Source organism: Notamacropus eugenii, chromosome 2, assembly GCF_028372415.1.
Source record: "Notamacropus eugenii isolate mMacEug1 chromosome 2, mMacEug1.pri_v2, whole genome shotgun sequence".
NCBI lineage: Eukaryota > Metazoa > Chordata > Mammalia > Diprotodontia > Macropodidae > Notamacropus > Notamacropus eugenii.
In genome coordinates, this window is record NC_092873.1 from 396,646,247 (window position 1) to 396,669,846 (window position 23,600).

Here is a 23,600-nt window from a genome sequence, read left to right on the forward strand (position 1 = left end):
TGTGTGTGTGTGTGTGTGTGTACACACACACACACACACACACATTTTTATTCATAAATGCCCATAAGAAGTATGTAGGAGAGGGGAAGGTATCATGAGTCTTATTTCAGGTAAAACTGAGAAACATAGTTTAAGCATCTTGGCTTAACTAGATGCAGAACCAGTTGTAAAACCTCCAGTCTTCTGACTCTTGCTGTAACTCCTGCCTGTAGCCTGTTCACTAGACTGGGTAGTATTTCTATTACCCCAGGCCAGAGAAAATAGCATAATAGCACTCTTTCTCTGTTGACAACTATTTTACCCCTTAAATTAGTTTTAAATTGCACAAGTGAAGGTTTACCTCTGTTTTGGGAAGCAGGGAGAGATGCACCCCCAAGACCATACACCCAGAGGCATAAAGAAAGTAATTTATTTAAGATGCAAGATAAAATTATTCTTTTATCCAAGGCTATCTAAAGTGGTTCCCTCTCTTATCCTTTGCCCCACCCCCAAAAAACAAAACAAAACAACTCCTACTCAGGACAGGAATAAGATGGTGTGTGGGAGTCTCCTGAGCAACTTGAGATTTAGAAACCAGAGTCCTTGGTAGGCTGTGCATTCACTGTGTGTGAAAGATGTTTAAACTCCAAGTCTCGAATATTTCTCATGGTAACCTATACTTTTTGTTTCTCTAGTGAAACCCAAATTTATTGGGACTCAGATTTTTGAAGACTATGACCTGCAGAGGCTGGTGGACTACATTGACTGGAAACCTTTCTTCGATGTCTGGCAACTCAGGGGCAAATACCCCAACCGAGGTTTTCCCAAGATCTTTAATGACAAAACAGTGGGTCCGTTCAGTGTTCCTTCCTGGCAATAATTTCCTGTCTTTTCAGTAGAAAAGGATATGTAAATAGTAGTGTGCTGGGTGATGTTTTGCTCTCAGTCACATATTAAGTTGCCTCCTCTGTGATTAGTGTTGTATGTGCTGGGTGATACAAAGGCAGAGATGAAACAGTCCTTACTAACCAACAAGGAACTGACATTCAGGGTAGAAAGGACAAGAGCTGGAAATTGGATTTGGATTAGGTTACTGCTGCTTGGGGTTGAAGATGGAGGTTATCTAGTCTGCTCTGATTTAGAAGAATTGGTGTTTTAGGAAGAAAAGGGTGGGGTGGGAGTGGGAGAAGAGTAGTGGATGTTTTTAAAAAAACATTTCACATACTATTCGACTTTGGTTCAACATACATAAATAACCAATGACCTAAATCACAGTTAAGACTAAACTGGAGACTTTGTACATGACCATAAAGGTACTGGTATTTCATAGGGACATATCATAGTTATTGATTGATTGTATTATGAGGAGTATGAGGTCGACTTTTTCTTCAAGAAGATACCTTCTCCCATTGCCTTTTTTTAAAGTATCAGAAATGCCATTTTAAGAAATCAGTGTTTGTGACTTAAAGGTCTTTGTTTTGTTTTGATTTCACTCAGCATCTTTTTAAGTGTAAATACCCTGAAATTGTGGGTGACATTATCTTAAGTCACTGGGAATTAGTTGATCTAGCCTCTGGGGAGGAGGAAGGAGTGAGGGGCAAGATAGAACTAGGAGAGGTAAGCTAAGTTTAATGACCAACTTGGTTGGTTGTTGTCCTTCATTCTCAAAGAGGACCAAAATGACATCTCCATGATAAAGTGAAATTTCAGTGTGTCCAGCTGTGGCTGATCAGACAAATATGAGCTCAGAATGCTCTACCACAGGTCATGCACAGATTGTCTCTGTGAACGTTTGGTGTGGATATTCTCAACTTGTGCATCTTGCGTTTCCTTTGAGTTGTTTCAATTGTACTTTGCTCATAGAGCACAATATCTTCTCTGATGTGGGCATGCCATGCTGACCAGTTCTGTGCCAGTGTCTCCCATGTCACACAATCAATTCCACAGTTCTTAAGAGAGACCTTGAGAGTATCTTTGTATTGCTTCTTCTTACCACCATGTGAACACTTGCCCTATGTGAGTTCTCTATAAAACAAGTCTTTTTGGCAAGTGTATGTTTTGACTTCGAGCAACATGGTCAGCCCATTGGAGTTGCATTCTCTGAAGCAGAGTTTGAATGCTTGGCAGTTTAGTTAGAGTAAGGACCTCAGTGTCTGGTACCTTCACTTACCAGGTGATCTTCAGAATCTTCCTGAGACAATTCAAATGGAAGCCATTCAGTTTCCTGGAATGGAGCTGGTGTACTGTCCAAGTTTCACAGGCATGAGGTCAGCACCTTGGCTCAGTAGACCTTTAGTTTAGTAGTCAGTCTAATACTTCTCTCTCATACTTTCCTTTGGAGCCTCCCAAACACTGAGCTAGCTCTGGCAATGTGTACATCCCTGAAAAGTACACTAACAAGGTAAATGTGCTTATCAACAACATTTAAAAATTCTCTGTGTGGCTCCACATATGGATGGTGTGGTGGTGGCTGATGGAACACCTGAGTTTTTTTGGTGTTAATTGGTAGACCAAAATTGGCACAAGCAGCGAGAATTGATCCAAACTTTGGTGTCCACCTGTTCCACCCAACTCTCACCTGTGGCTCCAAAAAGCTGTAGCATGCGCAGTGGCCACATCCTGGTAAACCTTTTCAGTAGATGGGCTAAACCAGTTTGAGGGTAACCAAGGGATCTCAGACCCATTGGTGAGTTGCGGGGGGTGTCTAGCCCAAACATGTGAAGACTTCCCCTGGTGGAAAGGGCAGATGAGAACAGTCTGTTCCAACAACCATGATGGCAGCTGAAGCAGGAGCTGAAGACCTTGGTTAGACAGCAAAGATGCCAAGATCATCCATTGTATCTTGATCCATAACCAGTCTTCTTGATTCTGTCCTGCCACTGGACTGTGATGACTTTGGAGGAGAGAATGAGGTCGACAACTTCGTCCAACTCTGCCTCACTTAAATACAATTTATGCATGAATCAAAAGAAATTTAGTACCCTAAATGCTTTAGCATGGCATCAAGGTCAGCTATTACACTGATGGTAAATTCTTCAACTTGAAAAGGTTACAAGCCAAGACCAAAGTGGAGGAAGTGTTGGTTCATGAATTTTCTGTTTGTGGATGATTATGCACTCAGTACTGCCTCCGAAGCTGAGATTCAAGGAAGTATTTATCAATTAATAACCAACTAGTCAGTGAACAAAGATCCATTTAGCACCTACTAAGTAACAGGAACTGTACTAAGCCCTGGGGATACAAAGAGACAGAAGACAGCCCCTTTTCTCTAGGAGTTTATGGTCTCAGAGAGGAGACAATTAGCAAGCAAGTACATATAAACAAACTATATACTGGCTAAATAGGAGATTATTAAGAGGGAAGGCACTGGAATTAAGAAGGGTTACCAAGGGCTTCCTGTAGAAGGTGAGAGTTTTAGGTGAGACTTAAATGAAGCTAGAGAAGCCAGTACAAGAGTTGAGAAGGGAAAGCGTTCCAGCCATGGGAGTGGAAAGAGAGAATGTCTTGTTTGTGGAATGGCTAGACTACATGACTGGGAGTGAGATGTAAGAAAACCTAGGGGGACAGCTAGGTGGCTCAGTGGATAGAACACCAACCCTGGAGTCAGGACCAGAGTTCAAATCCAGCTTTACACACTAAATAGTTGCGTGACCCTGGGCAAGTCACTTAACCTAGATTGTTCCCAACTAAATAAATGAACAGATAAATAAATAGATAAAAAAGATGGTAAAAGTAGGAGGGGGCTAGGTTAGGAAAGGCTTTGAATACCAGACGATTTTGTATTTGATCCTAAAGGCAATAGGAAGCCCCTGGAGTTATTGAGTAGGAGGGTGACAATAGTCTACTTCAGTCTGTCAAGGAAACAAACGCATCTTCATGTGCAACAGTCAGAAATGGGGGTGCTTGTTATAGGCAGTGTTAGCATATACTCAGTGCATAGCACTGGCAACAGTGACTGGTTACTGCTTGCTGCCCTTCAGAGAGCTAGGCATGGTATGTGCTTTTTGAACAAAAATGCTGCCAGTTCAGATGTGTGATGGGCACCATGAACCTTGTCATCTTCAAACGTGTATATTTATGGACAGGTATGGATAGTGGAGTGTAGCCCAAGGGAAACTGCATTTACACTGTTTACACTGTTTAATTAAGACCATTGGGAATCTTGCCTAAGCCTCTAAAAAGGTTAGTTTATTGCCTTTTACCTACCTTACATACACAGAAGTCTCAGAGGAATTACTGAAGTTTTGTGTGAATGGTGGAGGTAAATAGATTTGGGCTGAAACTTTCTTCTCTCTGATAGAATGTTTCAAGGAGCCATCTTTGTCATTCTGCCCGTTGAGGCAACGAGTTGGTACGGTGGATAGATCACGGCCCGGAGTCAGAGAGACTTCAGTTCAAATCCAGCCTTAGACACTTCATAGCTGTGTAATCCTGAACAAGTCACTTAATTTCTGTTTCCCTCCGTGTCTTCAACTGTGAAATGGGGACATTTAACAGCAGCCACCTCCCAGGGTTGTGGTGAAGCTAACATGAGAATATTTGTAGAGCACTTAGCACAATACTTGGCACATAGTAGATGTTATAGAAAGACTTTATTTCTTTCCCTCTCTCATCCCCTTTCCACCATGGATAATGGGTAGTTTTGGCTTTCAACAGAAGTTAGTGTTACCTTGGGGAAATAGACCATGGGGATTGGGGGTCAGAACACTTAACTATGAGACAGGTTATGTTCATGACAGTACCTGGTGAAATCTTTGGAAAAGTCGTCTGAGGGGTAATATTTTGTTGTTGTTTTGGGGGGATGGAAGGAAGATGGGGGAGGAGGCATTGTATTTAAAAAAAAAATTTTGCTAAAATTGTAAGTAACTAAGTGAATTTTTTTGTTTTTATCTAATAGGACAAGAAGCCAAAAAAGTATATGATGATGCCCAAAGTATGTTGAAGGTACTGATTAGTCAAAAGAAACTGCAAGCCAGGGGTATAGTTGGGTTCTGGCCAGCGCAGAGTGTCCAAGATGATATTCATTTGTATGCAGAAGACACCATACCTCAGTCTGCAGAGCCAGTAGCGAAATTTCATGGCTTAAGGCAACAGGTAAGAAAACCCATCATTTATGAGCTATGAGGTGACTTCCTCATAGCTCATAAATGTAACAACTCAAGCCCAAAGTCTGAAAAATTACACCAACTCTAGGTTCTACCTGGAAAATGGTCAATAAAAGAATGGGGAATGAATTTGTTTTGCCAAGACAGAGGCTGTTTGTATGATTCATAACAGCAGAAAGGTCAGGCTGACCAGGGTACTCAAGGCAGACACCCAGACAGGAGCAAAGCCTCTAGCTGATGGTTCTTAAGGGTGCTTGCTCAGAGGACATCTGGCAGGCGCTGCTTCACATCAGCAAGTGGTAGTACCAGTGACTTACTTGAAAGATGCATGTTATGTGTACCATATGTTTATGAGTAAAATTGATTGCACCTCTGTCTTGTGGGGAAACCACAGAATCTTGCTTAGAATTCCCCACAGACCATTTTACCCCAGCCCTCCTTTGAAATGTAGGTATTCCTGGCAGAGGTGGATGCTAGGACAATCAGCCTGGCTAAGTGTACTTGAGGTATACTAAGTATACATTAGAGGATTTGACCCTGCTTTTTCTGACTTCAGCTCTGGCGTTTTATACACCGTTTCATGCTGCCTCAGCAGCATAATAATGATAATAAAGATAATAATAACACACACTGTGCTTAAAGATTTACAGAATCCTTTATATAAGGAATTTCACTTGATTCTCAGAAAGATCCCTATGAATCCCTATGAATTATGTGGTACAAGTGGTCATTTTCATTTTGTGGATGAGGAAACTGAGAGTTAAAGAAGTTTTTAAAGTTTAAGAAAATATTTATTTTTTTATTAATAACTTTTTTTTTACATTGCACAAATGACTCTATATTCCTCCCACTTGAAGGGAACCATCTTTTAAAACAAAGAATTTTTTTTAAAAGAAAAATAATAAAAGGACAATTTTTTTCTCTTACCAGTATATTGAAAAAATATACTATATGTAGTCGTCTATTCCTGTGCCCACCCCTTTCCCCAAAAAAACACTGCAGAAGAGTGAGCAGGTGAGAAATGTGTCCTCATCTCTCTTCTTTGGGGCCAAGCTTGTTTATAATTTTGGCAACATTTATTGTTAATTATTTAGTGGTTGTGTTTTTACATTTACATTGTTGTTCATGATTGTGTAGCCTTTACAAAGTAAAGCAGAGGTAACTATGAGCAGAGGTAGTATCCAAACTCAGAACTTCTGACACCAAGTCAAATGCTTTTTGTGTCTCTCTTTATTAATGATGGTTAGTTCAGTGGCACAGCGGATAGAGTGCTGGGCCAGGAGACCAGAATATTGATCTTCCTGAGTTCAGATCCATCCTTAGACACTTATTAGCTGTGTAACCCTAGGAATGTCGCTTAACTTTCTGCCTATGTTTCCTCCCTCTATAAAATGAGCTGGAGAAGGGAAATGGCAAACTGTTCCAGTGTCTTTGCCAAGAACAGTCCAGATTGGGTCACAGAGAATCCAACCTGGCTGAAAAATGACCGAACAGCAGCAGTTTTCATAATATTACCTTGAGCTGAGATGAAGATTGAGGAAAATGATTTATTAATCATTTCTTGGACTTTTTTTTGTAATTAAAATAGAAATGATGTTAAACCTCATTTTTAAAATGAGGTATTTTTTTTTTTTATCACTCAGATTTATCTGTAGATGCCATTACCATTTAACTATGTTTCTCCACTTGTTTGGTTTTAAGGCAGAAAAGGACTCTGCTAGTACAGACCCCTATTATTGCCTGTCTGACTTCGTAGCTCCTCTGGAATCTGGAGTCCAAGACTACTTGGGCCTCTTTGCTGTGGCCTGCTTTGGAGTAGATGAACTGAGCAAGACTTACGAAGAGCAGTGTGACATCTACAGCAGCATCATGGCGAAGGCCCTGGGAGACCGGTTGGCAGAGGTAAAGAATCAGCATCTCTTCTTAGAGGCACTTTGGGGGCTGTATTGATGATGAAATGAGTTGCTTTTTACTATGTATTTAAAAAGTGGCCCCACAAAACTGGAGGCACTATTCATTCTTATTTGATTTCAATAGCCTTGGGGCAGACACCCGTGCAACATGTGAGTAGGTTTGAATATTGAAAGTGTCACATGCTAAAACTTTCTTTTTAAAATGATGGTTAAAAAATTTCTATTCATCTTAATCTGGCTACTTTGAGAGAACATTTCAGCTTAGCCAGAATGGCTTCTTGTAGATTTCTTCCTTTCTCCTAAAACCTCATTCTCTAATTCATTGCCTGATTCTCACTTTTACTTATAGTAGTCTAGGGTGTCAAACATGGGACCTATGGATGACCTGTAGCTAGAACAAGATTAAAAATTAACTGGGTGATATTTAGCAAAATAAATAAAATATAGATAATGTTAGTATGTAGTTTTCTGTTAACCTGCAAGAATTCTTAAGTATGATTTAGTGACTCCTGTTTTATTTAACACCATTGTTCTAGGGTTATAAAATTTTTCTGAATGCTTGGCATAGTGAGTGGCAGCTATTTCTTTAATTCAACAAACATTCATTTAGCATCTACTGTGTGCAAAGCTCTGGGGCTACAGAGACAAAAACAGTAAAATCCCTTTCTTATTTTACTGGAGTGATATGACACACAGTTACAAGATAATTTGAGGAGAGAGAGAAACACAACTAAAGGCACCAGGAAAAGCTTCCTATGGGAGGTGGCACCTGAGTTAAGCCAGGAAGGATACTAAGGATTGTAAGAGGTGGAAGTGAGGAAAGGGTGCAGTCTGTGCAAAGACATAAATGAAATAGGAGATGGAAGGCACAGGTCTGGGAACAGCAAGCAGGCTGAGTTGTCTGGAACTTAGAATGTGTGAAGGGAAGTAAAATAAAGGAAATCCAGAAGGATAATCTGGAGTCAGATTGTGGAAGTCTTTGAATGCCGCTCTGAGGAGGCTGCATTTAAGCTTAGAGGCAATAGGGAGCTACTGAAGATTCCTGAGCAGGGGAGTAACATGGTCAGGCATGTGGCTTAGGAAGATTATTTTGGCAACTCTTTGGTGGAGAAGAAAGAGTGACAGGCAGGGGGATGTCCTAATAATCCAGGTTTGAGAAGTGATGAATGATGAAGACTCAAGGATACAAGGATGGCTATGTAAGTGGAAAGGAAGGGACAGATGTGAATGGAATATGGAAGTAAAATCAGCAGGACCTAGCTGCTGATTGAATACAAGGGGTGAGAGAATTGAGGATGACTCTTGGTTTTGTTTGACTAGGCTTACATGATACAAAAGGTTTTTTGTTTTTTTTTTTCCAGGGGAGGGGGTGGGAGCATATGGGAGGGAGAAAAAAATAAATCCTTGACAACTGAAAAAAATGTATTTAATTTTTTTAAAAAAGGAGAGAGAATATGAGTCTCAGGTTGAGAACCTGGGTGACTGGAAAGATGTCCTCAGCAGAAATAGAGAAGTTTGAAGGAGGGACAGGTTTAGGGAGGAAGGTAATGTGTTCTGTTTTAGACATGTTGCATTTGAGATGAGTATGGAATATACAAATGGAGCTGTCCAGCAGGCAGTTGATGATAAGAGACTGGACTATAGGAGATAGAAATTGGGGAGTCGTCTGGACTGTAATTAAACCATGGGAGCTGGTAAAATCACCAAGAAGCAGGCTATAGAGAGAGAAGAGGAGACATGACAAACCCTAGGTGGGCTTTCCTTGTTAGGGGCTGGGAGATGGCTAATACTTCAACAATCAAATACTACACTTGATTTCATTGATGGAGCTGGAAGGGAACATAGGCACCATCTATATCAATAGCATTTTACAGATGAAGAAACTGAGACCCTTAAAGGATCTTAAGTGATTTTTCTAAGATTAGCTAAGTAGTGACAGCCAAAGAGCAAATTCATAAAGTCTTTTGACTCATTATCTGATAATTGTTTCTAGCATACTGCCTTTATAATTCTATTTTAGAGTTTCCTGGCATAGGCTTTATAGATTCTGATTTTCCTTATGCATGAAATTAAAGTTAGAGGTTAGTCTTATTTCTTCTTTTTTTTTTTAAATGAAGATGTCAAATATTAATGTCTCCTTAAGATAACCTCAAGGAGTAACATTGGAATACATTCTGATAGAACATAAACTCCTTGAAGAAAAGTATAGTTTCATGTTTTGACTTTGTATTCCCAGGATAGAAGTTTATGCATGGTTATTTATATATAGCAGGGACTAAATAAATGTTTGTGTTATTCTTTAACAAGTTTATTGCTGTCTTTTTTTTTTTTTTTAAGTATCACCGTGGCTTCCCCCAGTATCTTTCCTCTTCCTTCAGAGAGTGATCTTATATCACAAATAGTATTTTTTTAAACAAAAAAGAAGAAAAAAGTTAGTGCAACTGATCAATCCATTGAAAAAATTGAAAAATATGTGTGGTGTGCAACATGTATGGACCTCTTACCTCTGCAAGGACAGGGTGGAAGTGTCTTCTCATCTCTTTTTTTGAGTGTGCCTATTCTTTATAATTTTTCAACGTTCACTTTTGATTTTGTGTGTGTGGACATTCTTTCCATTTGCATTGCTGTAGTCATTATATGTATATATATATATATATATATATATATATATATATATATATATATATATATTGTATTCTTGGCTCTGATTACTTCATTGTCTCAGTTCATATAGATCTTTCCATACTACATCACATTTTTTACAGCACAGTTATATTCCATTATATTCCTGTATTATAGTTTGTTTATCAATTTCCCAGTTAATGATTATCTACTTTATTTATAACTTTTTAGTACTGCAAAAAGTGTAGCTATAAATATTTTGGTACTCTCTTTTTATCAGTCTTAGAGTATAAGTCCAGTAATGAAATCTCTGAGCCAAACAGTATGGACCTTTTGCTTTCCAAAATAGTAGTATTGATTTGCAGCTCTTCTGACAGTGCACTCGTGTACTATCATCCCTAAATCAGTGTTTGTTGAATTGAATTGAACTTTTCATCCAGTAGGATTCCTTTGCCAGTATAGAAAATTTCAGCAGTTGCTGTGGGCTGGGCACCAGTAGCAGACAGTGGTTTGTGAGCTGAGGTTGTGGTAGGGAGTTAAATGGAGACTTATTTGTTGTGGTATGCTGGAAAGTGTTGTACTTGGAGTCAAAAGTTTAGATTTGAAATCCCATCTCTTCTCTGTGTGATCTTGGGCAAATCACTTAAATGCTTTTGGGCTTCAGTTTTCTTCAAAATTAGGGGGTTAAACTCCCTTGGATTAAATCTCCAAGGTTTCTTCTAGCTTTAAATTTTCTGATCTCAAGATGAGGTTCTACATTCTGTGGGGATGACTGAATTAGACATGGAAGACCAAGTGGTGAAGGAGCAAATAAGGGACATACAAAGAGCATCCTCTGTCCAGTCTCCTGGGCTGAGACCTTTCCTTCTGCTCTGCCTTGGTGTTTAGAAGGAGTTAGATGGGGAGGATGACTAATAAATACTAGCTAGGATGATCTGTGGGGGCCAACTAATCTTATCCCCTCATTTTATGGATGAAGGAATTGAGGCCAGGGAAAGTTTAGTGATTCACCCAAGGCTACTAGGGTAATAAGTATCTGAAATGGGATTTGAACTCTAAGGCCACCTAATTCAGAATCCTGTCCTCTTGTCCATTATATCACACTGCCTATACTGTTTCCTCCGGGTAAGGATGACTACTTTTTCTATTCAAGGCTTTTGCTGAAGAACTTCATGAAAGGGTTCGCAAAGAATTGTGGGCTTACAGCGACAATGAACAGCTAGATGTTGCTGACTTGCGGAAAATCCGGTATGGGGGCATCCGTCCTGCTCCTGGCTATCCCAGCCAACCTGACCATACTGAGAAGCTCACAATGTGGAGACTTGGTCACATTGCAGAAACCACAGGTATTGGGCTAAACAATGGATGTGCTTCCTTGAGACAAAAAGGGCTGGATATGTTAAATGCACCTGAGGAGAGCCAAAGAAAAGCACATTTATACAACTAGAGGCAGTTAAGCCACATGTGTAGGTTGTGTATGTGTGTGTTGCATGCACTCGTACTTTTGTTGCTTAATTTTACTATTTTATGTTGTTTTTCACCTGGATCTGTTTGTCAAAGCATGCAGTAAACCCATACCTTAGTGGAATATCAGTTTTGTGCTTGAAGAGGTATTAAGCTTCTATTAGGGCTTTTGAAATCCACTATTCTCCACTTTCCCACCCAGAATCACCCTTAGGCCTGATAATGTGAATATAGACTGCCTATCCTAATTGGGGATGTTCCCCAGATATCTCTGAACCTGGGTTAGAGTCCCTGAAGGGAGCTGTTTTCATGTGATTCCTTAGACTCGTAAGCCAGGGTAACATAATGGATAGAGTGCCACCCTCAAAGTCAGGGAGACCTGGGTAACTGGCTGTGTGACCCCTGGATGAGCCACTTATCAATGCCCTAACCTATTCTGTTAAGACTGTAAATTGAAGAGCAGTTGCCTGGTTCAGAGTTTGTTTGTTTTTTTTTCCCCAGGAATTCCTAGTGCCATAGAAATAACTGGTCCAGGCAAAAAACAGGGGTGGGGTGGAATAGATGCCTTTGAACCCACTAATCTAATCAGGAGTTGCCTACATGAGCCTAAGTCCAGGCTTAGTGTGGACAGCTTAGTTACTTTGTACCAAGATGAGTTATTTGAAACCATATTTGCGTCTAGGTCTTGGGCAGGGGTCCCCAGAACGTTGATGGGGGGTAGAAGGCCTTTGTACTCCCTCTTCTCCCCCAGATAAGAATCTTGCCTGTCCTGCATTGATTTGCTGTTCTGGGACATTCTTGTGGTAGCAGCTGCTCATCCTCTAATAAGTTTTGGGTATAGAGTTCTAGCCCTCGCTAGTTGTCATGGTTCTGCACTTACTTAGGAAGCAGTCCAGCAGCTAGATATCTTCATGCTACATCATACTCAGAGGCAAGACGCTCATTGTCTATTCTTTTTCTTCTTTTCAGGGATTGAACTTACAGAATCATTGGCAATGGCACCTGCTTCAGCTGTCTCTGGTCTTTACTTTGCCAATCTGAAGTCCAAATATTTTTCTGTTGGTAAAATTTCCAAGGACCAGGTAATTAATATTCATCATTGTACATGTCTTCCTCTGAAGCCTAATGTTAAATGAAATTATTAGACTTATCTGAATATAAATATAAATTAGACTAACTTGGGATAGGACAACTTTGTCTACTTACTGTCTGAATTTGATCCCCCCAAGCATCTTTTCTTTCTTTCCAATGATTCTTAATACACAATATTTTCTGCCTAAAGAATGATCTAATTTGGTCCATAAAATAAATGTCTTTTAATGACCTTTAAATGAGAGAGACAGTGTAGTATAGTGGTTAAAGAGTCAGCCTAGAATTCAGGTGGACTGGATGCCAAGCCTCTCCCTGACAAGCACTGGCTGTGTGGCCCTAGGCAAATTACTTGACCTTTCAGTGCCTCCACACCCCCACCTTACCACCCCAGGCAACCAACCAAGAGTATAAATTTTAGAGCAGTTTTGCCCATCCCTCTTGGGCAGGTACTATACCAACAAAATCAATTTCCTTAATGGGAGCTCTCTGTTTATATGCCAAAGAAATCATAGGTCTAGATAAAAAAAAAAAAGTCTGTTGATACCTTGTTTACTCATTTCCAGTAGCATCTGACTCTCTGTGACCCCTTTTAAGGTTTTCTCTCAGCAGAGATACTGGAGTGTTTTGCTACTTCCTTCTCAGGTCATTTTACAGATGAGGGAACTGAGGCAAACAGGATTAAGTGATTTGCCCAAGGTCACTACTAATAACATGTGAGGCTGGCTTTGAACTTGAGAAGATGAGTTTTCCTGACTTGAGGCCCAGCACTCTATCCCCTGCCCCACCTAGTTGTTGGTACCTTCCTGCCCTAATAGATTGCTATTGCTATGATTCTGGATTTGGAGTCTGAGTGTCTGGGTTCAAATTCCATCTCTCATGTGTAGTACCTGACTGACCTTGAAGATGTCACAGCTCAGTGAGCTGTAAAGTGAGGAGAGTGGAGAAAAACAGATGACTCCTGGGGACCCTTCCAGCTCTACACTGTGGATCCTATGATCCACTAAGAATATGAATTGAAAGAGTATTAGTTTCTTTGCCACTAATTAGCTGTGTGACCTTGGGAAAGTTTCTTAGGCTTTCTGTCCAGTTGCCTCATGGGCAACGTGAGAGAGTTATGCCAGGCGATGTCTACGTATTGTTCTTCTGCCAGTGTTAGAGACTTGGGTTTTCAAAATCTTGCAGCAGTAACGGGTTGTTTCTGATCTTCCTTTGCAGATTGAAGATTATGCTTGGAGGAAAAACATGTCTGTGAATGAGGTTGAGAGATGGCTGGGACCCATTTTGGGATATGATACAGACTAATTCTATCATCTTCCTTCCACCTAAAGATACTTCAGAAAACAGACCCCAGAGTGCCTTTAAAAATACCACAACTGGTTAGCATCTAATGCATTGACCTACTTAAGGTTTGAGCAGACTGGGGAAAAAACCATTTGATGATGCAAAAGATCTGTCATCACCATGATATACATTTGTGTGGCACTGAAAGTGACCACTTTTTTTTTTTTTTTAAAGATAAGCAAACTGGAATGCATTATAGGGATAGCCAGCTGTGTTCATACATGTCAGAGACTACCTGTAGATAATGCAGGAAGTTAACTGATTGCATAGGGTAAGCACCTCTTATATGTTGGTCATTGTGCTAAACATAGAGTTAGTATGTAAGGTAGATATAGAGGTACTTTTCAGAAGGTAGCTATAGTACTTGGTTGGCTTCTCAGTTTGTTTTTACCTCGTACCCAGAATACTATCTTTATGAATGACTTATCTGGACTTTTTTTTTTTTTTAAACTTCGAGTCACAATTTAATTGAGTCTGGAATCAGGAAGGCCTGGGTCAGAATCCCACCTCCAAAATGTGACCATAGGGAGATCCCTTTACCTCTCTGAGCCTTAGTCTTCTACAAAATGGGGGTAATAATGCCTGCAGGACCTACTTTCCAGAGTGGTTTTGATACCCCAGTGAAGAAGCGTAGACCATGTACATTGCTAATGTTGGTTATTATTAATGGAGAGATGTGACCTTAAGGCTAACTGGCATTATGAGAAACAAGATACTAGGGACAGGGATTGTTTGCTTTTATTTTTTATCTTTATCTCCATGATATTAAATATTTGGTGAATTAGATTGAACCTGATGGTTAAATCTTGCATGGAAGAAAGTGTAGACTGCTCTCCCTCCATAAGGCTTCATTTCTAAAGGTAACTGAGTATACTTATGTCAGAGTGAGCATGCTAGCACATGCCAGCAAGAATCCTACTTGAGTGGAGGCAGACCCATAGTAGCTCAGGGTTAGGGAAAATAAAGTCATCTCTGAAGCAGTATGAGTGGAAATATTTTAATTTTATCCTGCTTATCATCCTCCCTCTATTTCCCTAACTCCTCCAAAAGGTGTCAGGATTTCTGTGCTAGGAAAAGAATGATAAATGATATCTGCCCGTTTCAAAAATGTTTTAGGTCTAGGTCTAAGTAGTACACTTTCCTCACCTTCTGTTTAAGTCTGAAGTAGCCTTCAAGGCCCAGCTCCAGCCCTACACTCTCAATGAACCTTGTTCAATCACTCTGACATACGGTGAATTCTCCCTTACTAGAACTCTGATAATGACAGTCTCTATCATGTGCTTATGGTTCAGTTTTTATTGGATTCTTAATCATTTAATATGCATATCAGTCTTCCTTTCATAATTAAACCATAAGCTTCTTAAGGATAGGAAACATGTGTTATTCTGCAGTATATCCCTCCTAGCATCTAGAACAACACTTGGCACATAAGGAAATTCCATGTGAGAGCCCATAATCTAGGTTACAAGAGGTAACATATTTATAATAGATAGAGAGCTGATCCTGGGTTTCAAATCCTACCTCAAACAGACTGACTGGGTTATCTTAGGCACCTTTCACTACCCTGGTTTGTGGCAATTCCCTTAAGACTGTGAGTTGTAGAACAGTAGGTCATCTGCTTTAAGGAGAATTTCTTCACTGGGTGTTAATTCCAGCAACGAAACTGCAGATCTGGACCAAAAAATAAAGAAGCAATTCTCAGAGAAGAGGTAGGGGAGAGAGAAAGGGAACAAGTATTTGTTAAGTGCCTACTATGTTCCAGGCACTGTTCTAAGTGCTTTACAAATGTTCTCTTTTGATGAGGTAAGGTTTCCTGGTCCTTCAGCTTCTAGGTCATGGAACAGTGACTAGGGGAAAATTAGCTTTCCCTATCTTTTGTGAACCCAAAGATCACATTTTAAGGGTCTTTCCCTCAAAGCATTTAGGTCAACTGTTGTCCTGTACATACATAAAGGGATGTGTGTCTGTGTGTCTGTGTGTGTGTGTGAAATGAGAGAAAAATAATTATGCATATGTGAATTTCTAAAAAAAATAAGAAACAAAAACCTTCAATACTTTTTGAGGAAAGTGGATTGCCTAATACTAAGATGGTAAAAAAGAAAATGTATTTACCCATATTCTGCTTCATTGGTGCTACAAAGCACTTAATGAGTTCCATAGCATTTCTCTTTTTAAAAAATTCTGACATGAAAGCATAACCCATAAGAAAAAAAAATTTTTTAACACATTACATCTGAATAGAATTGCCAGCAGTCTATTTTTTCCCATTAAATGTTATTCACCATCTTCTCTGCCCTCTTGTAGATGGAACTATATCTTTGAATCTATTGTTGAGAGAACCCTATGTCAGGTGTCAATTTCTCTAGGGGAAAAATATTGTGTGTGCCTATGAGAGGTTGCAGTGTAAAATAAAATTTGAAAACACCCACCTTGTTTTATTCTTGTATGTCAAGCAGAAGGTGCCAGGAATGAAGAACTTTGGAGACATGCATGCATCCTGCAGGGAGATATTCCACATTAGGATTCCTACCTGTCCAGATACTCCCCTGGGGGGTATCTGTTAGGCTTCCCCCTCCCCTCTAGGACTTATTCATTTTAAGTAAAGCTGAAGGTGTTTTTCCCCCCTCCCAGCTGCCAAAGAAATAGAGCATCCCCATTCAACTGCAAGCTATCTTATTCATATTATGGCTAAGTATAGAGAGCAGTGTGTGGGATGATGGTTGAAAACATGTTGGCTACAGGTAAAAAGATCAAGTTCTGATGGTTTTATGACTATTTCTGCAAATTAACCCTAGTTTTCCTCCAAAGGGTGCAAGAATTATGGGAACATTAGACAAGAGACAGGTCCTAGTATAGTTCATTGGAAGCAGATCAGTGAAATCCAGGGTGACCTGACTAGAGCCATATTTTCAATCACCATTGTTATCCAGGAGGGCAATATGATTAATTGTGATGGCCTTTAGAAGGTAGTATATTTTTGTATGGAAATTAGAGGTTTTTAAGAGCCACAGTCAGGTTGTATGTGAGCCACATGCTACTCTAGTTCTAAGGTATGAGTGTCATTGCAGGAGATGTTTGATGACTCTTACTATCATATGAGCTCATCAGGGAAGAAAATATTTGTGTTCTGGCCTGGGTAGCATATTATACGCTTGTGGAGGAATATCCCATTTGAGAGCAGATGTCCTAGAATCTTAGTACTAGAATGGACCCTAACCAGTCATCAGAACTAACATTTTACAGATAAAATCATCTCAGAGGCTCATTGACTCCTGAATATATGTGTGACAAGGTACCCATTGAAGTCACAGCATTTCCAAGTTGGATAAGACCTCAGAAGCCATCTAGTCAAACTAACAGATGAAAAAGAGTCCCTGTCTACAATATCAACTAATGGGCATTCTATCTCTATCTGAAGATCTCCAGTGAAAGGAAACTCTTTGCTTCCAAAGACAGCCCATACCATTCTACCCTTATAGTTCTTTTCTCCCATTGATTAGTTCTTCCCAGAACTCTATTTTGAAGAAGAGCTCGTAGCAGTCTTTTAGCTGCCCTTTACCTCCATGTCCTTGGGTGGATCCCGTCTTTCTCCCATCTCTCCCAGCTTTTCAGTTTCCTTTGGTGTAATCTTTCTGAAGGCAAAGACTGTCTTTCTTTTTTCTCCTATTTGTGTCCTCAGAGCTCAGCATTGTATTTTGAGTGCTTACTAAATGCTTCTTGATTTCTTAGCTATAATTGTTAAGAATTTTTTTCCTCATATCTAGCCAGAATCTACTACTTTCAGTTTTTACTCACTCTTAATTCTGCCCTGTTATCCTGCCTTCGGGCTATGCAGATCAAGTCTGATCCATTACCCTTCTATATTGCAGCCCTTTAAATACATTAAGACAGTTAAAATACCCACACTGCTTACTCTCTTCAGGTTAAATTTCCTTAATTCCTTTAACTGGCCAATATGGCATGGTAGATTGAGTATGTGGCTTAGAATCACTAAGGCCTGATTTTGATTCCCACTGCAGATACTTAGCAGTGTGACCTTGGGCAAGTCACTTAAACTTTGCCTCAGTTTCCTCATCTATAAAGTGGAGATCATAACACCTTCCCAGGTTTGTTGTGAGGATCAAATTGGATCATCTATGTAAAATGCTTTACAAACTTCAAAGTGCTACAAAAATGCTGGCGATTATTAATTGTATGTATGCATAGCTTTGTCTAGCTCTGTATAGAGACTTGTGTATAAAACCTCTCACAAATGTACTGATTTGTCAGAAGGGACAAAGGATGGGGAAGATGGAAAAGGACTGGAGTCATTTATACTTGCCCAGCAGGAAGGAGAGGAATTAGTGCCACTAAATGAATTTTCCTTCCCCCTCTTTTTTTTCCCCAAGGAGTTATGTACTCCATAAGCAAAATACTCCTTTTTTATGTAACAACGAAATTGCAGTTTCACAAAGGCGAATACATTAGCAGCACTGCTGGAAAGTCATCAAAAATCACGGGTAAGTTACTATTCCTTGAATATACAACACTTGAATATCCCACATGTGTGGGTGCTGTTTCTGACACCTCAAGAGAAGCCAGTAATAGTGGCAAAGCAGAGCAATTGTGGCTAGATGGCAGTTATTTAAAAAGTTTTTACCTGGCCCTGATCTACATTTTTGCCCACACCGTGGAATTGTCCAACCACCCAGAGGTTTGAGTGGCCTGTTATCTTATTTTCATAATGTATTGAGAGTTTTTTCAGAATGTATTGGAAGTGAAGAGGAATTAAGCCTCTTGAAGAGGGTGAAAGAGGAGAGTGTAAAAGCTGGCTTGAACAAGCTTAACATCAGAAAAACCAAGATCTTGGCAAGTGATCCCATTACTTCCTGGCAAATAGAGAGAGAAGAAATGGAAGCCGTGTCAGATTTGATATTCTTGAGCTCAAAGATAACTGCCGTGAAATTAAAGGATACTTGCTCCTTGGAAGGAAAGCTATGGCAAATATAGACAGCACACTAAAAAGCAGAGACATCACCTTGCTGATGAAAGTCCCTATAGTCAAAGCTAAATACTAAGCTTTCTAATAGCAGTATATGGTTGTGAGTTGGACTATAGGGAAAGCTAAGAGCTGCAGAATCAACACTTTCAAATTGTGGTGCTGGAGAAGACTTTTAAGAGTCCCTTGGAGAGCAAGGAGGTCAAATCGGTCAATACTTTAAGAAATGAATTCAGGCTAGTCAGTGGAAGGTCAGATACTAAAGCTGAAGTGTCAATACTTTGGCCACATGATATAAAGACAGGAATCATTGGAAAAAACTCTAATGTTGGGAAAGATTGGAGGCAGAAGGAAAAGAAAACAGCAGAGGATGAGTTGTAGGGATAGTGTCATAGAAACAACGCACATGAACTTGGACAAACTTCAAGAAAAAGTGGAGGTAATGTGAAATATCTTATTGGAATAATGTGAAATATCTTATTGGAAAAACAACTGACCTGGAAAATAGAATCAGGAGAGACAATGTAAAAATTCTGGGACTACCTGAAAACCATGATCAAAAGAAGAGCCTAGACATCATCCTCCACGAAATTATCAAGGAAAACTGCCCTGAGATTCTAGAACCAGAAGGCAAAATAAATATTCAAGGAATCCGCAGAACACCGCATGAAAGAGATCCAAAAAGAGAAACTCCTAGGAGCATTGTGGCCAAATTCCAGAATTCCCAGGTGAAGGAGAAAATATTGCAAGCAGCTAGAAAGAAACAATTCAAGTATTGTGGAAATACAATCAGGATAGTACAAGATCTGGCACCTTCTACATTGAGGGATAGAAGGGAATGGAATAGGATATTCCAGAAGTCAAAGGAACTAGGACTGAAGCCAAGAATCACCTACCCAGCAAAACTGAGTATAATACTTCAGGAGAAAAAATGGTCTTTCAATGAAATAGAAGACTTTCAAATTTTCCTGATGAAAAGACCAGAGCTGGAAAGAAAATTTGACTTTCTAACACAAGAATGAAGAGAACCATGAAAAGGCGAACAGCAAAGAGAAATCATAAGGGACTTACTAAAGTTGAACTGTTTACATTCCTACATGGAAAGACAATATTTATAACTCTTGAAACATTTCAGTATCTGAGCACTGGGTGGGAGTACACACACACACACATGCACACATGCACACATACATAGAGACAGAGTGCACAGAGTGAATTGAAGAGGATGGGATCATATACTAAAAAAAAAAAAATGAAATCAAGCAGTGAGAGAGAAATATTGGGAGGAGAAAGGGAGAAGTTATATGGGGCAAATTATCTCTCATAAAAGAGGCAAGCAAAAGACTTATTAGTGGTGGGATAAAGAGGGGAGGCAAGAGAAAAACATGAGATCTACTCTCATCACATTCCACTAAAGGAAAGAATATAATGCACACTCATTCTGATAGGAAAACCTATCTCATAATACAGGAGAGTGGGGGACAGGGGCACAAGCAGGATGGGGGGGAGGATAGAGGGCATGGGGAGGAGAATGCAATACGAGGTCGACACTCATGGGGAGGGAAAGGACCATAAGAAAATAGAAGTAATGGGGGACAGGACAGGATGGAGGGAAATATAGTTAGTCTTATACAACACAACTAGTATGGAAATCATTTGCAAAACTAAACAGATATGGCCTATATTGAACTGCCTGTCTTCCAAGGGGAAGGGGTAGAGAGGGAGGGAGCTAAAGAAGTTGGAACTCAAAGTGTTAGGACCAAATGTAATGTTCTTACCACCGGGTAACAAGAAATACAGGTTAAGGGGTCAAGAAAGCTGTCCGGCCCTACAGGACAAAAGAGAAGACGGAGACAAGGGCAGGGAGGGAGGATAGAGGAGAGAGCAGATAGGTCACAGGGGCAATTAGAAAACTTGGGTCTGGGGGGGAGGGGGAAAAAAGGGGAGAAAATTTGTAACCCAAAATTATGTGAAAATAAATGTTAAAAGTTTAATAAAAAAAAAAAAGAAAGAAAGAAAAAGTGGAGGATAAAAGGGCCTGCCTGCCATGCTATGGTCCATGGAATCATAGAGTTGGACGTAATGGAATAACTGAACAATGATTGGAAGTTTCTCATTTCTCTCATTTGATTTCTTTTTTCCCCTTCTGGGTAGAAGTAGAGTATTTGCCATGTTGGGCTGAATGTAGGGTACTGTGATAGGACTACCACTATCCATCAGGATTCCTCCTCCCATTGCCACATAGGTTAGGCTGGTTTCTCTTCAAGGTGAGGAAGCTGTCTCTGGGACTTGATTGGTCCAGGGGCTAAGGCTCAAACTGCCCCTCTTGTTACTGCTTTCTCTGGCCATATTAAGGGTGGTTTCCTTGTCATCAAAGGGCATAAAAAGGCCCCAACTTGGGTCCCAAAGGTCCCAAGACTGCCACCATCTCCTGCCTTTTTAAATAGACACTTTCCATATTGGAAGCAGGGAGCCCACTTTACCCAAATTAAATTCTGCGATGTCTTTTTTGAGTGGCCTTTCCATGCTTTGGCTAACTAAATCTCTCTCTTTTTTTTAAACTGTTGAATGACCTATAGTGCCTCATTTCATTCCAGTGTCCAACTTGTGTTAACATTGTACTGATTTTGTTTAGACTGACCTATTACCACTGCAGGTTTCACTTAATATTTGTTTAATTGACTTCAATTATGTTACATTTCAGTGACTACCTGTATATATATACATGGTAATAATATTTGTAAGATAATACTGTAAAATGCTTATTTGGCACAGTGCCCAACACATAGTCAGCACTTAATAAATGCTTTTTTCTTTCCTGTGAATACAGATAATAATAGCAAGGTTTGCAAAGGGCTTTATGTTAACTCCTTTGAGCCTCACAATGACCCATTGAAGTCAGTGCTATTATTCCCACTTTACAGATGAGGAAACTGAGGCATATAGAGGTTTAAAGGGTAGAACCTGAACTCGATTCTTCCTGACTCCAAGTTTGGTGCTGTATTCACTGTGCCATCTAGATGCTCAAATGTACACATACTCCAAAGTATGTATTCATGAATACAGGTAGACACAGAAATAAAATGTGAATGATTCAGTTCAACAGACATTAAGTGTCCCCTAATTATTCATGGCTGCACTTATACCAGGGTGGCCTCGAGCCCTTGTGTGGCCCTCTAGGTTCTTAAGTGCGGCCCTTTGTTTGAATCCAATCTTCAATACAAGGATTTGTTCTGTGAAGTTTGGCTTTAGTCAGAGGGCCCCACTTGAGGACCAAGAGGGCCACATGAGGCCTCGAGGCTGAAGGTTCCCCGTTCCTGTTTTATACAAACTTGATATTCCACACACATGCTGCTCCATTCCTCTTCTTCATGTCTTTGCAGTGGGTGTCCACCATGCCTGCAGTGCTCTACCTCCTCATCTCTGCCTCTTATGATCTCTGGTTCCCTTTCAGGCTTGGCTCAAGCTCCACCTTCTGTAGGAGGAGGCCTTTCATAGTTCCATCTTGTCCTCTTGTTCCCCCCACTCCCAAATACAAGTGCCTTTATCTTTAAGATTTCCTTTCATCTTAGCTGTAGGTGTTTTTTTGAGTGCCTCTTTATGTATACATTGTCTTCCCTATTAGAATGTACAAATCTTGAGGACAGAGTGTCTTTTTTCTTTATCTTTGTACTCATAACTCTAAGTACAGTATTGGACACATAATAAGCACTTAATAATTGTTGATTGATGATACAAGCCATATTTGAGGGGAAATTGCACCCTATATTCCAGCAAGAACAATGAAAAATAAATATCTTGCTTATTTTCTTGGCTAGGAGAAAAATAAGACTATTTCCAATTGATTAGCTGTCATCCAAACATTCATCCCATATTTATCCTCTAGCTTTCAAAAAATTGACAGATTTGAGATTATGTCTTTGAACTCCCTTCAAGAGAAGGCCATTGTTATCAAACAAGGCCTGTGATTGTCACATGTGCCTCAGGAACCCCATGATCATACTTTAGTGGCAGTCAGAGGCTGTGCAGGAATAAAATGCCATCCAGTGGCTCCATAAATTTTAATTAAATGCCTTTTAAGCAATGGTAAATAGCCAAGTCTTACCAAAATGTCATGAAAAAGGATTTCAGAGTTGGAAGGGATCTGAGAGGCCATGTAGCCTAATTAATACCTGAATAAAAATCCTGTCCATGATGTACTCAGTTGGTCATTCTGTATCTGCATAAAGTAGTACATTTTACTTAACAAATGCCCCATAATATTTGATGAATGTATTGCTCATGATATGACCATAATGAGTTTCCTCTCTTGTGTTTGTTTTAGAGTTTCCTGAAGTCAAGCATCTCTGGTACAGTGAGGTGTCATAATGGATAGAGCGTGGGGCCTAGAGTCAGGAAGGCTCATCTTCCTGAGTTCAAATGTGGCCTGAAACGCTGACTAGCTGTGTGACCCTGGACAAGTATTTAACTCTGTTTGCCCCTGTTTCCACATCTTTAAAATGATCTGGAGAAGGAAATGGCAAACCACTATAGTATCTTTGCCAAGAAAACACCTCATGAGGTCAGGAAGAGTCAGAGTCAGTGAATCACAAGCCATCACTTGGGTCATAGACTTACCTCGGTTTCTTTAGTCCTCTTCATCTCTGAAACACATTTGAACCCTTGACATACTCTTGTAAATGGCCTGCCTACCTAGGGTCTTACATTATGATTGATCCATAAATCCTTTTACTCAATGAGCTTTTATTTCTTCATTCTGTATTCCTGTACTCATTCACACCTTATACATCTCGCTTTCACTTTGTAACTCAACACCTATTGACTGAAAATAATATTAATAATTAAAAAGCATACATTAACAGGAAAATAGCCTCCCTGTCCTCTTACCATTAACTTTTCCATTGTGGTCTATTTAACCAATTAGGAACTGTATATCTATATATCACACAACATTGAATCAGAAAATATTGGTGTGTGACTTTTCTATAATGTATGTCTTCTCCATCCTCTATTATCATAGTTAGCTGAGAGTTACCTGACAACTTTTAAGAAGGATACTTATGCTGTAGCTTAAAAAAAACAACAAACATTTCATTCTTACTCATC

At 39.8% G+C, this 23,600-nt stretch overlaps 1 protein-coding gene across 3 annotated transcripts in view; it reads left to right on the forward strand.

The window, feature by feature from the left end:
- The window catches only part of MTR (5-methyltetrahydrofolate-homocysteine methyltransferase), a 132,421-nt gene extending 118,732 nt beyond the window's left edge, over positions 1 to 13,689 (forward strand). For all 3 annotated transcript variants that reach the window (XM_072647559.1, XM_072647561.1, XM_072647560.1), the window contains 6 exons: positions 675 to 830; positions 4,877 to 5,073; positions 6,786 to 6,986; positions 10,773 to 10,965; positions 12,053 to 12,165; positions 13,391 to 13,689. In XM_072647559.1, coding sequence (XP_072503660.1) covers positions 675 to 830; positions 4,877 to 5,073; positions 6,786 to 6,986; positions 10,773 to 10,965; positions 12,053 to 12,165; positions 13,391 to 13,477 — 947 coding nt within the window. In that variant the 3' untranslated portion in view covers positions 13,478 to 13,689. The remainder of the gene's footprint in view (positions 1 to 674; positions 831 to 4,876; positions 5,074 to 6,785; positions 6,987 to 10,772; positions 10,966 to 12,052; positions 12,166 to 13,390) is intronic.
- Positions 13,690 to 23,600: the final 9,911 nt, after the last annotated feature.